The 17,691-nt window shown below is 47.0% G+C and overlaps 1 protein-coding gene across 6 annotated transcripts in view; it reads left to right on the top strand.

The window, feature by feature from the left end:
- Positions 1-10,636, top strand: part of ANO2 (anoctamin 2) — a 329,301-nt gene extending 318,665 nt beyond the window's left edge. For all 6 annotated transcript variants that reach the window (XM_037068063.1, XM_037068065.1, XM_037068064.1 and 3 more), the window contains 2 exons: positions 4,971-5,076; positions 7,119-10,636. In XM_037068063.1, coding sequence (XP_036923958.1) covers positions 4,971-5,076; positions 7,119-7,391 — 379 coding nt within the window. In that variant the 3' untranslated portion in view covers positions 7,392-10,636. The remainder of the gene's footprint in view (positions 1-4,970; positions 5,077-7,118) is intronic.
- Positions 10,637-17,691: the final 7,055 nt, after the last annotated feature.

The raw sequence follows: 17,691 nt of genomic DNA on the forward strand, positions 1-17,691 counted from the left end.
CACCAGGGTGGGACAACTCAATTGCTGGGTTGTGATGCTGTATGTGGGGGTGGGAGCAAAGAGGGGCAGTGGCAGTTCCCTCTGCTGCTTTCTGCTGCTGGGGCCTGTGCAGTCTATCTCACTGCTCACTCCTTTGCTGGTTTATCTGAGTGCGAATGTGTGACTGCGTTCAGCCTGCCGCCTTGCGCCTTCACTGGGTGCGCTCTCACTGGGTCCGCCTATTGCTACCCCACACCTGGGATCCGCCCATGGCTGCCTGCACGCCTGGGTTGGGGGATCTTTCCTGCCGGAGCCTGATCCGCTGCTGGTTCTGCCTCTCTTACTGGTCTGGCTGAACAGTTCATTGTTGTTGGACTTTCATATAGTTCAATTTTCTGTGTTTTGGCTGCATTTTTGTTACTAAAATTTTGTTGTATTCAAACTTGGTTGTGCGAGAAGGCACAGTGTTTCCATCTATGCCTCCATCTTGGCAGAAGTCTCCCATTCTCTTTTTTGAAATTATAAATTTTTCCTATAATTTTCTATGTGTACATATATGTGTATGTGTGTGTGTGTATATATATATATATATACTCTCTTTTCTGTATGTGTGTGTATTTATCCTGTATGTGTGTATATATGTGTATGTATACACTATACATTATATAAATCACATAATTTAAATACATTTAAATTATATTTAAAATGTATATATTATATACACAATATATTATTAATATATAATATATCTATTATGTTTTTATATGAGCATAAGGAAAAGATTCTTTTCTCAGCCCCTGCCCCATCACTCTCTCCCAGAAGGAACCGTCATGTCTATTTTCTGTGACAGTCCCCAGAAACCACACTCACATGTGGGATCTTATTTCTCACTAATTTTGATGTTCGGTGTACATATATACACACATGTAGGCACGTGCTTATTCATGGTTGGGGTGAGAGAGCTGGTGCGTGTGCCGTCTGCGCTCTCAGCACTTCGGTACACGGTCCGTTCCCTCCTCTTTAGGGATTAGGGTGCTGAGGGTCAGAGACGTGAAATAACTTCTCGGGGTCTTGCCGCTAGTACGTGGCATCGTCATTCCAAGAGCTCACTTGCTTCTTAGACACTGTAGTTGTTTCATTATGAAAGATTCTCCTTATTAGAAGACTAAAGAGAACTCTCAAAATTAACATTAAGTCTCAAAGAAAATAAAGGACTGGAAGGGCGAGGGTGAGATCTAAGAACGGTTCCTAAAATTATATCCCTGCGCTTAAATCCCAGGCAGCAGATTCAGGAAGTGACCAGATATGGGGTCCCCAGTGCTTGGCTGCTTAGTGGGACTGAGGGAGAACCAAGCTCCTTAAACCAGGGAAAAGGGTCTGGTTTCAGAAAGCACTTGAGCTGATGGGAATGGAGCAGAAGTTAATCCCCACCAGCCTGAGGCCTGCCTGCATTTACATGGACAGAGCCCCTGAGAGAAGCCCCTTGCCGTGTGGCACTGGCTGACTCCTTCTGATCCATATCAGCATCACAGGAAACTGGGAGGCTCAGCACCTGAGGGCTCAGAAAGCCTCCTGGAAAGTCAGGAGGAACTGGAAGCAAGGATGTACATGCTCTGTCCTCTTTTGATGGAGGGGTCTAGTTCATAGGTTACCTTCAGGCAAAGGAGAAAGAATAGCTTCTGCTTACTGGGCACATTTGTCTGACAGACCAGACGGTGTGCTGAGTGCCCTTCCCTGGCATTTCATCTTCATTACACCTCTGTGAGATGCAGCGAGTTGAGGCCCATTTCATAGGCGACAATGGCCTTGGCCATCAGAGCGTTAAGCCACTTTGTAGAGGGCATGGCACTGAAGTGGTGAAGGTGGCAGCAAGACACCTGATTCCAAAGCCCATGCTTTTTGCCAATTCTGTGCCTTGGGCTTAGAAGCAAAACACACAAGGCAGATAACTGTCACCATGGTGGGCATAATTAAGTCTATTAACCATTTTGTCTTTTATGGACATATCTAGTCTTAAAACTAATTATCTCTTGTTTAGTGTTTTCTAGTTATTCAGTGAAAACATTTGATAAACTTAACTTCTTAAATTAAATTTTTTAAATTATGACATCTGAATTTATATTGCAATTTATAATTTATATTACTAGTGAACCAATAATTTACCTGGTAGCAGAGGCTTACCAGAATCAGTGTTTTGCAAACTATGAGTCATGGTTCATTAGTAGGTTGTGAAATCAATCTGGTGACTCATGATCAGCATTTGAATAGAATAGAATAGGATAGGATAGGATAGGATAGGATAGAATAGAATAGAATAGAATAGAATAGAATAGAAAAATATCAGTGCATTGCACACAGCAAGAGGAAGTATCTTATGTGTAATTTCATTTCAGTGACATATTTATGTGTGCATTAATTTAAAATGTATTTTTCAGTACTGTTGGTCACAGTTTTTCAAAAGTTAGCTTTGGAAAGAGAAATGTGAACAGATGTATAATTCATTAAATCGCATATTGTTTTTTTCCGTGGATCGCTTGTCCTGTAGTTCCTCAGAGCACCATTAGCCCATTGGCCTAGGCATATTTCAAGTAGAGCTTTCTGGACATATCTGTATGCTAATATTTCCCCAGATCATTGATTAGATGGATGTGCCTGTTAGATGCAAAACATGTTATGGACACTCAGGGAGGGCAAAGTGACATTTTCAAAAGCTGTGGTGAGTTAGTAGCAGAGGTGGGACCAGAATTCGATTATTTATGGATTCCTTCCAGACTGGAAAAAAGCAGGGTGAGCAATAGCTCTCCTACTGAGGTCAGTGAACATCTGTTCCTTCAGAGAAGGAGCTAGAGAACAAGAAGGGATCAGGCTAGACCTGGGGAAGGATTTCCCTGGGGTAAGGAGTGGGCGTGTGTGTGTGTAACACCCCTCCTTGGAAGCCTTGAAAAGAAAGAGCAGGATCAATTTCCCTTCTACCATGGGGTCCTTCAGTGGGGAGTGGGGTGGGGAATGGGAGGGTGGGGAGCCTGTTTTCCCATCCCAAGATATCCTTATTCCTTTAGCCACGCTCTCACTCGCTCCCATTAGCAAGCATAATTGGAGCTGGCCGTGTTTCTGTCCTCAGCCACGGATGGATGTGATGAATGCCGTGGTGTTTTGCTGGGCTGCAGTTAGCTTTGCTTTTCATCTGAANATTTCCCTTCTACCATGGGGTCCTTCGGTGGGGAGTGGGGTGGGGAACGGGAGGGTGGGGAGCCTGTTTTCCCATCCCAAGATATCCTTATTCCTTTAGCCACGCTCTCACTCGCTCCCATTAGCAAGCATAATTGGAGCTGGCCGTGTTTCTGTCCTCAGCCACGGATGGATGTGATGAATGCCGTGGTGTTTTGCTGGGCTGCAGTTAGCTTTGCTTTTCATCTGAATGTCAAACCAAGCCTGCAACAGCTGTGATCAGCTGTTGGAAAAAGGGAGTTGAGTGTGGAGAGGGCAGCTCCTGGCCCTGTGCCCAGCCCTAGTTGAATGTTTAGTGTCCACCTCTCGGTTTGTCTCTTTCTGTTGCTGACTTGGTCGCTAGGCCCTTCCCTCTGCACCATCTTTTCACGTGCATCTCCTTTCAGGTTTTTTTTTTTTCTCCTTCCTTCATCTCTCCTTGGGCAATTAGAAGTCACCATGGTTTGACATGAATCTTTCAGAACAGCTGGTGCATTCAGGGTAGGGGAAGCTACAGAGAGCACCCACTTCTGAATCCCCCAACTCCAACCTGCTACCAATGGTAAGATGCTCTATGGAGACAGGAGAAAAGCCTGAATTCAGCCAGACTTAGATTCTTGCCTTGACTCCACCTCTTGTTGGCTGAGACCTTGGCCAAGTACTTGAACTTCTCTGAGCCTCAGTTCCTTCCTATGTTACTTGGCGATATCAATGTCTGCCTGAGAAGGCAGTCATAAAGATTAAATGAGAAAACTTCCAGAAAAGTTCCCTGCTCAAGGATGGACACAAATGACCTGCTTCCCTTGCCAGCCCCTCCTCAGGCGGCTGCACTCAACAGCCGTGTGCTCTGCACTGTGGCCCGATGCCATCCCTCCTCTCCCTCCAGCCCAGGGCCTGCTGTCATTTTACTGAGCATCAAAGCTTTGTTGAATTCTGTGGAGGAAACAGTTTCCTAAAGATTCATAAGTCTTCTGGTACCAGCTTCTGTCATTTTTCCAGGCTTGGAAACAAGTGAGTTCGGAAAAACTGAGCCATTTTTAACATTAGTCATCCCAGGATGAAAAGGCAACAGTGAGAAGAAGCCCTGACCCCCTCCATGGGCCTCAGGAAGAGGCATGGGTTCATGTCAGGCCACTGGCATTTTGTTTTTTAAACCAAAGACAACTTATAACGATAGCTAGAGGATGGCACTGACCAACCGTGACTGTTAGCATCAGCCCCCTCTCACTAGCTTCACTCAGCCTTCAGCTTGGTCACAATAAATTTCCTCTGGGTTCAAAAATGCAGTCATCAAGCGAGACCAGTCCCTCTTGGGGTCATAGTTCCAGAGCAAACACCTGGGCGTGAAGCCTGGGATTGTCCGCTGGTGCCTATTATCTTCACTGAGCCTGCAGGCTGAAAAGAACTGTATGATAGTTGGGAGTGGGGCGTCTCCCTTCCCCTCCAGAACCCATAAGCTAGTGGGAACCAAGGTGGATTCACTGTTCTGGGGTCCTCTCATAATTCCTGGGCTCCTCTGGAAGGAGAATCCAGATACTAGAGGGAGCTTTGGGGAATGTCAGAGGGAGAGTAGGAAAAATATTTCTTGTTCTGACATTGGCTTTTTGGACATTGGTCTTTTTATTCTATGGACACTAGTTGGTTGGGCAATAGATTTCTCTCTCTATTGCCCAAGTTGGAGAGCCAAGGGCCTGCCTGCTGCTTTGACCCTGAAGTTCCCTTACAGCAGTGTCCCCCTTCCTCCATCTCTTCTCTATCTTAACAGCACATTTCTCTTTGGACAGGTTTAAGGATTACCGAGAACCACCATGGGCCCCGAACCCATATGAGTTTTCCAAACAGTACTGGTCTGTTCTGTCTGCCCGTCTGGCTTTTGTCATAATCTTCCAGGTGAGTTACCTGAATAAGGAATCGCCAATTAGGATTCAAACTTCAAGAAGAAAGACAGCCACGTCCCCTTGCCTGCCCCTCATCTCCAGTTTGCGTGGCACAGTGTGACACAGGGGCCTGTGCATGTGGCAGGCAGTGAGTGCTCCCCGCCCGGGGCTGCCATGAATTGATGGATTTGCAGAAAGAGACGAAAACACAGAGTAAGGTTACAAGACAGGTGCGGAGTAAGTCTCAGGGTAGAGACAGATGCCCATTTCAACCTGAGACAACGAAAGGAAGTGGGAGGAGTAGTGGAAACCAGAGTCTCAACTGTCATGCCGACAAACAGCCCCACCTGAACCTCTCTTCTGGCCTTGTCGGCTGGCTCCCGCCTTTGTTAGTGTTGTTATAGCCCCTGAGACATCTGGTGGGAAGGGCCTCCAGAGTCATCCCGCCACCCCTGAATGAATAGCAAACCTGAACCCAGTGATTCCTATCTCCAACAATAGCAGCAGCTCCAATTGCACCGTGGAGGTTCTCAGAGCACGAGACCCCTTCCCAGTTGGGGTCCCGCCGGTCTTCAAGCAAGGCTGGGGCACGAGCCCAGATCCTTTTCTCCTCCACTCCCTCAGGCTTTTGTATTCCCCGAAGGCAGATCTCTGGAGGGCTCTAAAATATCCTGCCTCGAACCCCAGCCCAGGAAGTGGAGAAGCCCACTGTCTAGTCTTTCACTTAAAGAAGACAGCTATTCTTCATCTAGAGAGATGGGGCGATATATTTAAAAAATTGCTCAGACATCCCCCTGCTGCCGCACTTGCAGAAGTCGCCTCACTTTTACCATATGTCCCAGGTAATGTGCACTCATGCTGCAAGGAGGTGGTGTAAAAAAAGAGACTGTGTGACTCGAAGCAACTCTAGGTTGCCTAAGGCAGCCAGGCACCTCTGGAAGCAGCAATTGGTTCCCCAAGTCTTCCCCTGGGCTCCTAGAAGCATATAGAGTTCAAGGTCAAGCTGGGAATAGGCTTAGAGTGTGCAAGACAGCAGTGCTGTTACCTCATTCTGGGCATTGTCACTGTCCTCTATCTCAGAGAGAAGAAGACACATTAGCATATAATTGTCAGGCACAGAACACAACAATTAGAGTAGGAACAATTGTGTGGGGTAAGGCATAGTTGAAGGTGGCTTGGGAAATGGATGGGAACCAGATTATCGAAGTAGTGAACACTTAAGAGGACTGACGGCACTGCTATAATATATTCACCCATCTGAACAGAAAATACTCCTGGGAAACACAGTCTTATCCTACCTGTATTTACAATGGAGTGGATGGGGCTTGGCAGACAGAAGGATGAAGTCAATTACAAGTAGGCACAAAAAAGGGAGGGGGTCAGTGGTGGTTTAATTAATTAATTAATTAATAAGAGGCAGGGGGTCCCAGGCAGATCAGAGTGGCTGGAATGGAATGGAGAACAGAATGAACTAAATGTTACCAGTGGGTGGGGTTGGCCAAGGCCAGCCTTCAGTGCAGAAACCAAAGGTCCATCTCTGATCTGGAAGACAGAGGGTCAGATGCAAGAAAGAGAGAAGAAACTGGCCCAAGGAAGGCCCTGGAGAGGCCACTGGGCCTCGTGGCCACTTCCTAGGAGCTCTGGAGCAGGGTTCCTGGAGGCTTTGAGGCCAAGAAGCCAGAGCTGGACCATGAGATGGGCTGGAGGAGGGGAGGAAGCAATGGCTGGCACTTATGGAGCCCCACTGTGTACGAGGTATTGACTCATTTAATCTTCAGACAACTTCAGGAGGTAGGTACTGTTACTATTCCACTTTCTAAAAGGGGACACCAAGGGGCAATTATGCTCAATGGCTAAGGTCACCCACTAGTGAGTAGTGGAGTCAGAACAACACAGAGGAGTCCAGTCCCAGGTCTGTGCTCTTCACTGCAGCACGCTACCGCCAGCCCCACTTCTGAGGCAGACGCTCTGATGGGCCAGGGTAGACAGACAATGGCACACTTGCGCTCCCAGGCCAAGCCTCCCCTCTCAACTCCTGTCCCTTGCTTTCAACAGAATCTTGTGATGTTCCTGAGTGTCCTCGTGGACTGGATGATCCCAGATATCCCCACGGACATCAGTGACCAGATCAAAAAAGAGAAGGGATTATTGGTGGACTTCTTTCTGAAAGAGGAACATGAGAAGCTCAAGCTGATGGATGAGCCAGCTCCCAGCAGCCGGGGAGGAGGGCATCACAGCAGGAGGAGCCGGGCAGCCAGCTCGGGACCCTCCAGCCACAGCCAGCCCGGCAGCATCGCGTCTTCCGGTTCTCAGCACACCAATGTGTGAGCAGTGAGCCAGCCCCACTGCTGAGGGGTGCACTGCAGCAACAAGAGACCATGCACAAGCCCGCCTGCATCTGCGGGGTGCAGTGTCTGCCATCTGCCCGGATGTGGCACGAGGGTATCTTGAAAAGGGTGTGTGTGTGAAGAGAGAGAATGACTGAGCTCAGGGAGGAAGAGAAATGATGTTGCTTCTTAGAAACTTCAAGCTAAAGTTTCTTTTAGGTCCTCTTTTGAGCCGTAGGCTTTCAGGGGATTGCTACTACTTTGCGTTTACCAGTGAAAAATTGAGCCTCTACCCCAGGATTCCCAGGCACTGAAATCAAGGATTTTATGACTTTGATTAAATTTAGCTTTAAATCCTAGCTGTAGAAATCATATCCCTCACTCTATATATACATACTCTCAGAGGCCTAGCTCCCACCCCCCCATACTCAGCAACCCTCAAGGCAGCAGAAGACACTGGTGGGGTCCTGAGTAATGATCACAAGGTCTGGATCTCTGGCAGCTAAACAAAGTCTTGACCTAAGATATGTTTCAGTTTCTGAGCCCTAAGATGGAATGACCCATTGGCTACCCTCCCATGAGAATGGACAGAGGGACACCAGAAAAAGAACTCAGAACTATCTTCAAGACTTGAAGAAATGATTTATTATCCTTACCTCACCGACCAATCAGCGCCCAGCATGACCCTGAAACCCCTGCCCACGGTGATTTTGCCCCAGATAATCTGTAACCTACACTCACTCTATCAGGGAGTTGTTGTTTTTAGAGCCTAAGCTTCTTCCCACCTCCGATTCAATACTGGAGTTTGGCCAATTCAATAGGAAACCATTTTTTTCTTTCTATACTGCAAGTTTCTGTTCATGCAGTCAGGCAGACTCAAGGAAAAAACGTCGGGTTTCGGGTACATCGCCCTGAGCCATCCCTGTGTTTCCTCAGGAGCCCTCTCATGTCAGACGGCTGCAGGTTATGACCGAAGCACAGTCAGGGCCCTGTTCTACCACCCATCATGAGTGATCATCACCCCTCCCCTTCCTGAGTCGCTTGCAGCTGGGGCTGTCAGAGCTTCGGTGGGTGCAAATTAAGGTACAGGGCTGATTACTGCGGCCACTGGATCTGATGGTGAGCTGCAGTTTCGAACCTGGGCTTATCTTCAGTTTACGTCACAGAGATGCTTTGAGCTAAATGCAACTAACCATCATTTTATGCAGATTCAGATTTAAAATAATAAAATAAATGGAAACATTCTTTATAAAGACGCTTCTCCTTGTCTTTGGTTCACTCTTTCCTCCTCTCTCCTCTCCCCCAAACGATATTTATTGAGCACCTACCATATGCCAGGCATTGTTCTCAGACAAGAGATACGCGAGATAAAAGTCCCTGTCTGATGGGGTTTATATCTTGGGGAGAGAGACAATAAGCTGATAAATGTATAGTAACAAGAGCTATGGAGAAACAACAGGGCTAAGATATACAGGAAGTGTGAGGACAACACAGGAGGTGAAGGACTTAACATACTACATACAAATTCATTTCAAACTCAAGGTGATTACGTGCTTGTATCTTGCAATGCTAACATCATTGATTGCTAACATCATCATTGCTAACATCGTCATCATCTAACATCCCAGAATTCTGTAGTGAGAAGAATTTCAAGTGGAGTTAAAACCAAGGGTCAAACATAATTCATCACTGCCTTTCACACACCTCAACTCCACCTACTGCCCAGAAACCAACTGCGCAGTCCTCTTCCTCTGGACCTGGCCCCAGTTTTGCAGGTTGATCTGACTAGAGTCTTAATTCAATGCCTGAATGGCCACAGCAAAGAGACCCATGCTCCAGAGGAGAAATGAGCATTGTCCTTCTATTTCAACACAACCCGTGATGCAAAGGCCTGTGGGTGCGTAAGCTGGTCATTGTCGGTGCTGCCCATGGCTTCTTATTTCCCCTTGGCCACACGCAGGATTGCACTGCCACCAACCCTTGCTGTGGAAAGTGGGCCCTTCTTTTAAAGGGATACCAGGGCACAGATACAGCTGTTACTAAAAGCAACAGGCACTCGTGTCCCCAGCCACTGGTACACAACAAATCCCATAATAAATTTTAATTACGCCACACCTTAATGTTCAAACTGGACATTTGAGCCTAGAGTCAAACAACAGTAGTATAACAACATTGCATCACCTCACGGCAGGCTTTTGTTAATCTGGGGGGAGTGAAGTGGCCAGTAGGAGGAAACTTTCACTTCAAGGGACATCAATGGGGACTCCAGGCCCATAAAAAGGAGGATATCTACCCTTGCTCCCAGTGACTTCTACCAGCATGGGCAGGATTGACATTTCCAGGAGCCAGTGATGGTCCACAGTCAGGAGGTACCATCCACTTTGCAGTGAATGAACTACACCCAAGCCCACTGGTTGCTCATGTCTGGTTCAAGGTCCCACTCTGCCTTTTTCTTTCTCCTGGCTTACTTAATACTAATAGGATTTTGAAAATCATTCTTGTAACTCAAAAATTTCACTAGAATATGTCTTGATAAGAGTGTCTTTTGTTTAATATGCCTGAAATGGGGTGATTACGTTCAGTCTGCATATTCACTTCTGAAAAGTGTTCTTCCAATACAAGAATGGATTCCAGTGTGTCCATTCCAACTGTTCTGGTTACTTTAAGAAACCACAAGTTTTAGATTGGTTTTCCAGTTTTCAAAATCTTCATGTCTACCTTTTCTTTCTCAACATTTTATTTCTATCTTTCAGAACCATGCCCATTCCAAAGTGCCCCTCCCACCAGAATCAATCCATCTACAACAAGTCCTCATATAACATCACTTCATACAGTGTCATTTTGTTATGCTGATGAGAGGAAAAAAACTGATTCCCACCTGGGGCCACTCTCATGTGGAGTTTGTATGTTGTGCCCATGTCTGTGCAGGTTTTCTCCAGGACTCTGCTTTCCTCCCGCCTTCCACAGATGTGCATGTTAGGTTAGTGGGTGTGTCTAAACTGACCCAGTTTGAGTGAGTCTGGCTGTGTGTGTGTGAGTGACCCCACGGTGGAAAGGTGTCCTGTCCAGGGAGGGTGCCTGCCTTGTGCCCTGAGCTGCCGAAATAGGCTCTGGCCACCTGTGACCCTAAACTGGAATCAGTGGGTTGGAAAAGAATGATCTTACTTGTTTTTATTAATCTTTCCTAAATGTATATGCAGCTCATATGTACTTCAAATGTTTAATATTAAAAATACTTGAGTCTTTTTTAGAAGTTTGATGGTGTTTTTTCAACCAGAAATGTTCCAAAGAAACTTAACTCTTATTTATATCAATTAGTGTATGGTAAAATTGGTTTCATTATATGTATGTCATTTCACTTAAGTTCACAATATCCAAGAACTATCGAAGAGAAAGCTGACTATATAATCTCTATACCAGCCGCCTCTAAGCTCTCACTTGTATGAGTCCTTCATGGATAATCTGGGAGAGAGGTGATTTCCCCTGACTCCTGAGAACCCTGTTCTGAACTTCCTGTGCCACTGCTGGCCTTACCTGTACCTGAAGTATGTGTTTTCATACAAACATTCCTTGCTAGTGAATGAAGAGGTTGAACTTGGCAGGCGCTCACTTCCATTCCTGTCCTGACGTGTGCAATTCTACAGGTTCACTCACCACAGCATGGCGAACATGAAGAGCATGGCTTCGCGTTGATGGCTCGGTGTGATCTTTCAGATTACCGTTCTACTCACCTTTCAAAACACAGGCCCTGAGCATCCACGTCTCGGGTATTCCAACTCAGTTCTGTCCATGTAAGCGTTGTCGGAGTTTCCCCATTGGCCCCCACCCCCAGTGGTATCTCATCTGCTCAGCCACTGTAGAGGGCACCGGAGAGCAGGAGCCCCCACCTCCACCCCTTCAAGGCTTAGCCACACATTGTGGGAAACATCAGGAAAAGCAGATGTTTCCTCGGAGTGCCTATTTGCATATCGGGTTAGCCTCCTTCCCCCCTTCCCCTTCCCGGTTCTCCTGCACTGCAGTGAATGGCAGTACCCCCGGAACCCTACCCCTCTAGACACATTCTTACCAGGACTCTCGGAGTTACAGTAGGACTCATGCAAAAGTTCGATGGGAACTAAAAAATGTACGTCTCTGTGTGAGTTCGGGAGACTTGGTGTTTTATTGCCTCACCTTTTGCTCACTTCCTGTTGGCCTAACAGAGCAAATTGAGGACTGAGGCTTCCACGCCAGGATGTCGTCCTCGATTAGGAAAATGACGCCGCACACCCCAAGGAACAGAGGCAGGCGTTTTGACGTGGATCCTGCATCATAACCTGCTCCTAGTTTCCCCCCGGCATGATGGACTCTGGTTGGCCTGCCTATAATTCCTCAGAAAGTATATGTCAACTTCTATCAAGAACCACTTCTATCTGCTTGGTCTAAGAGAGGCTGCTAGCTGGGAACCAGATGAGGCCCCTAAAATAGGCCTCCTCAACCCTTTTCCATGGACCTCACTCCTACTACATTCTCAGGAATGTTTCTGTCTGCCTTATCCACTTCAAATTTGGTTTTCTTAACTGCCAACCCCTGACTCCACCGTACTCCACCCGTTTCCTTTGATTCTTTTTTCTTTGTCCAGATTTATTGCCCACTGTTTTATTTCCTCACCACGCTGCAGGGGCTTGGTCCCCAAAGGTCTCCAAACTCTTTCAGCCTCACCACATATGTGCCAAATCCAGCCCTTACCTAGGAATGCCAAGAGTTCTGTAGTAAGCCAGTTTTACCAGCCTAGACCCCCCTTCCACACAGGGGCATGGTGTATTTCCTGCCACAGATCCTCTCTGATAAATGCCTACTTTGGACTATGAGTTGAGAGTCTCAAAGAGTCTAGAAGAATCAGTTTATTTTCTACCCTCCAAACCAAGCAGAATCAAAGGGTTTGCCTCTCAAGCAGCGAAAGTGTCCATTCTCTCTCTGCCCTGAGTGACGCAATCCTTCATTACATAAAAGGAAACCTCTGTGTCAGCCATCCCTGAATCAGGGGGCTTTCATTCGACCTGGCAGAGACAGTGTGTGGAGTGACGGCAAAGGATGCTAACATTGTGTCACACACAGAGAAAGCACTTGGGACTTCTGCTCAAGAGGCCAGGGTGAGGACATCGCCAGGCTGGAGTGAGACCGTAGTCAGCCTGTCCTTGGAGCCTGTGCTCCTCACCGCTCATCGGAGAAAAAGGGAAGGTGCATTTCTCAGCAGCCCATGTTTGTGTAAAGTGTGGAGACAGCCTTTCACGTGATACCAAGGGAACTTACTCTAGTGGAAAATGTACTCTGTTTTGCAGCCAGACTTGGGTTCTAGTGCCCATTCTCCCAGTAGGGCCAGCCTCATGGCTTCTCTGAGCCACTTTCTCCGTCTGCAACAAAGAAATGATACCACTCTGCCCAGCTTTCCTTTCGTCCTTGGCAAGCCCCAGAGCACAAGGTCCATACGAGGAAGGGATGATATCATGAACACACATGTTTCTAAGGAGATGAACATTATCATCAATAGCTAAGAGAAATGTAGGTCCAGTACGAGATCTATTGGTAGAGACCGTTGTGGCCAATAGCAAATGTAAAGTCCAGGCAGGGCAATTCCAAGACACCTGGAAATGGAGGGCGGGAACAGCACCCAGCACTGCCTGGTTAGTGTTCTTGACATCAACACGTTTGCTAAATTCCATTTGGGGCTGAACTTCCAGATGCGTAAACTAGGAAGGAAGACCTCAGATGAGATGTCACTTCCCGGGATTTGCTAAAGAATTACTGTCTTCTCCTCCTTCCCCCACCTCTGTTAACATGCCTTGGCTTTTAAAACAAATGCCTTCCTTGCTTTGACGTCGAGTAAGTATGCTGTGGTTTTTTAAAAACATTGCACCAACTCCATCAAAAACATATCAAGTGATGCCCAAGTATAAGTTTCTGTCTCTAGACCATGATTTTCAGAAAATGCATTAATCTAAACTAATTTTTCATGGTTACTGTGGTTTCCTTGAGTGGTTCCTTATAAATGTCCCAAAGAAAAGAGAGTTTATTGTGGGAGCAGGGGAGACTTCAGACTGAAATGCTTCATCATCAAGACTGAAATTTCCTCAGAAGAAAACTGGCTTTTCTACCGATCCTGGGATGATTACTCCACAGTGTCACAGCTCATGTGGGATCCAAGATGGCGGCTCTGGTTAAACTGCCACCAGTTTGGGATGCCACGTGGAGACAATTATGTTCCAGGGTCACTAAGCCAGAAAGTGTTAAAGCACCTTTCAGAGCTGGCCACCAAGAATTGGCTTTCTGAAAGGTGTCTTCCATCTATTGGTGACAATTTGCCATCTCCAATCTATTTCCAGGAAGGACAGAAATGAAGACTCAGATGCAGACTGAAAAGCACCTACTCAGATGAGAATTTAGATTGGAAAGCTATTATGTAGGCATTTACCTGCCCCTTAGTGGTGGGGAATGTGGGCGGTAGGATGTGGTTTGAAAAGCAAGGGGTCAGATAAAAGCATGTCTCACTGATAAAGATTTTTAAAAAACAGAAGATATTTCTGTTTCTTTATCAGCCACTTTCAAAAGAGATTTGAAGATGCTATTGTAACATACAAGGTAGTTCCACTATTTGAGAGCGGGACAGAGATTAAGAAGTTATATGCAAAGTGTGTCAGGGAGTGGACAACTAAAGGATTATCAGTTCGTTATATTATTAAAACAGCGGAGGCTGCAGAGCTTCACCGACCAGCTAACTTGACCCTTTGCGTTACCTGACTGACTGTTGGAGCAGGAGCACTGCTCCAGGCTGTCTGTGGCTCCCGACTGCCTGGCCCTTCCCACTGCTCGTGTCTCATGTGATGCCCAGCCCTGACCACTTTCTTTGCCTGTACCACCCTCACTTGGCTGGGATTGGAGCCTATCCTTCATTCGCATGCCCAGAGCTCCTCCTGCAAGCTTATGTCAGCCTCTCTCCCGTCCCTAAGCCTGCCCTTCTTAGGGCAGGTAGGGAGACTCCTGGTCCACTGTGGCCATGCCCACTGGGCCCAGGCTTAGAGTTCACCAACTCCCTTCATAAACGCTCTCCAAATTACTTCCAGAACTACAAACAATTTTGTAAAGTCTCTGCACCCCAACTATGTTCCCCAAGTATACTCCCAGGCCACCCCAGCTATAGCCTGGAGATTCCTTGGTCATTCCTATGACCCTGGAAGTAATAAAGGAGTGTTGCTTGTCACAGCATGGGACCTCAAAATTCTGAAATCAGTAGGTGTCCAGGCTGTACGAAGTGCAACACATTAAAACGTCTCTGCATGAAAGTACAAATTCCTGGATGCCTAATCTTGGGAGTCATCAGTTCCCACTTGCCCTCTATCCTACCCCACTCAGAAACTCCCCTTCAGGAGCTTTAAATCATCAGAATTTGCTAAGAACTTCTTGGTAGAGGTTGTTCCCTCTTGTCTCAAGGCTCTTAAGTCACTGCAGGTAGCCAATATAAACAAACCCGGGAGGAATTTGCCTGAGTTCATTCCAAAAGAAACAAGTCAAGCAGAGTAGCTGCCTGCTTTTGCCTTGATTCCAGAACACAAGTGAGATCTGAGGTGGGAACACCTTTGGCATCTGTCAAGTTGGCTTCTCTATTGGGAATGTTATCAACAACTTTTGGACCTTCCAGATTTCCTGACAAGACTGGAGCAGAGGCAAAGGTTGTATGTCTCTGGTTCCTCATGTGCCCCCTTCTTCCCCTCCTCAACCTCCCCAAGTCCCAGTCTCTTCCTAAAAGGAAGAAGTAATTATCATTTCTAATCTGATTCCCAAGGAAATGTATTAATCACAGCTGACCCTTCATCACAGTCCCAAAGCCCTGGAGATCTGCTGCCCTTATTATGTGGTGGCGAATACATTCTGAGCCAATCGGGCTCCTGAGGGCAACTATGTGACGGAGATGCATCTGTACTCAAGGCAACTTATCTTTTCTCAACACTGTTTAATGGATTTAAATACCAAGAAGCCTATTTTAATGAACACCTGCTATCTTTTGCATGTAATAAATCTTTTCCAGGAGTTAGAAGACAGCACTCAAACTGCTTTGCCTGCCTACACTTAATTCATTTCTATCCCCTCTCTCTCCTGCCAAGAAAGAACTCCGAGATGCTAAAATGCACCCAACTCTGGCCTGGTTGGTGGTGACATGACTCAGACACACTGATAATTCCTGTGGTTTGTGGATTCCTCTGCAGGTCACCTCACTCATCCCCCAGCTCCCAGGCCAGAAACCATGTCAAACTCAGCCCAGAATGATATGCAAAGACCAAATGGGCAAATGAGCCCAGGGCCTGGAATAAATTAGCTCAAGAGGAAAAGAAACCATGTTCCAGAAAAGAGAGAATGGCAACTGGAATGAATAATACAGACCAGCCTTCAGACACCATATTGCCCATGGCCACAAGGCCAGTATTATGATAGCCTTGCTAAGGGCGAGGATGGTGTAGAGAACCTTTGAGAGGGGGCCAAAGGCTAGTTATGTACAACTTAAAATCAGAATTTGTCTGATTCAAATTGTTTTTTTTTTGGAAATGGAATTCCATAGCCAGTAGGAAGTATGCCCCAGTGGCATGGGGTGGCTGTGTTAGGAACCAGGAGGAGCAGGTTCTGAGATGAGTGCTGTCATGGCAACATTCTGGGGGTGGGATGGGGGTGGTCTCAAAGCTTCCAGACACACACCAATCTTTTCTCACCTAAGGCCTCTGTGCTTGAGGTTCTGTTGCCTGACCCTGACCCTGACTTCATTCAGGTCTCTGCTCAACTGTGACTTCCTCAGAGAGGCTTTCCCTGACCACTCCAGCACTTAGCACACTCTGGTGACATGGACCTCTCTTGGGGGGACAGACACAGAGAAGGCGGCAAACAGCCCTAGGAATGGCTCAGGGCCCTTTAGTCAGAAAATTCTGGGTTCCTGCATATCTGCAAAGCAGTCTAGAAGAGCGTACTCCTCATTGTGTAGGAAGGGGCATGGCTGACACAGGGAGACACAGGGAGCAAGACTTACCCTGCAGGATCAAGATGCTCAGTGCTGCTGAGCTCCTCAAGGCCACCTGAGAGCTGCAAGATGGCCTCTGCTGCAGCCATCACTTTATTCTAGGGAACAAGAAAGAGTAAAGGGGAAGGTTAAAAAAGAGACTGCCAGTTAAGGAGCCTTCCTAAGGAGCTTTTTTGGAAGACCCACTCTATAGCTTCTGTTTACACGCTATTGCCCAGAACGCGGGCACATGTCCACCCTATCAGAAAGGGAGCCTGGGAAATGTAGTTTTCTTTGCTGGGCACATTGCCCCATCTCTCAACAAAGTCAGTGTTCTATTGGTGAGGAAAAAGAGAAAAATAGATTTTGAATAGGCAGTTATTACTCTGCACTCATCCTTCCAAATGTTTCTCCTGGACATTAAAATAAGGAAAAAAGAAGGTCCAGCTTGAAGTTCAGAGTGAACGACACAGAAGCATTAGGAAAGGTCAGGCTGCTCACGCAACAAGGAGCCAGGTCATAGCCAGCCTTGAATGCCAGACTAAGAGTAATGGAGAGATTCCAGGTGTGGCTCATGAAGCCTCAGGTGGTGATAGTTTCTAGTGTGTGAGCTCACTATGTGCTGGGCGCAAAATCAAGTGCTTTTAAAGACATAGTCACAGGCCAAGATGGAGGCATAGGTGGAAATACTGAACCTCGTCGCACAACCAAATTTAAGGAAAACAAAGATTTAGAAACAAAAACACAACCAAAACAGACAGAAAATTGAACTGTACTTAAGTCCTGCAACAACGAACCATTCATCCAGACCAGTAAGAGGGGCGGAGTCAGCAGCTGGTGGAGCAGGGTCCAGGTAGGAAAAGGTGGTGGTTAGCAGACCAGGGTGGGTGCGGGACAAAAACCCAGTAAGGCTCGCAAGGCGGCTGGCTGACCATGGACACACAACCAGGCAAAAAAATGGGCAGTGAGACAAACTGCGCAACCCAGGGCCCCAGTGACGGGAAATAAAGCCTAAAAGCACCAATTGGGAAAAACTTTCGGGAGTTGAGTTACTGGGAGAGGCTCCCAGGCTCAGAGGAGAGTTTGTTGGGGAGACCCACAGGGTCCTAGAACATACACAAGCCCACACACCCAGGAACCAGCACCAGAAGGGCCCAATTTGCTTGTGGGAAGCAACAGAGGGGACCAAAATCCGAGAGAGAGCAGAAAAAACACCACTGCCCCTCTCTGACCCCGCCCCCACATACAGCCTCACAGCCCAGAGACTTGGNTTTGAACAAATAAT

Source organism: Sturnira hondurensis, unplaced genomic scaffold (genome assembly GCF_014824575.4).
Source record: "Sturnira hondurensis isolate 20B ecotype Veracruz unplaced genomic scaffold, ASM1482457v3 Scaffold0017436, whole genome shotgun sequence".
Taxonomy (NCBI): Eukaryota; Metazoa; Chordata; class Mammalia; order Chiroptera; family Phyllostomidae; genus Sturnira; species Sturnira hondurensis.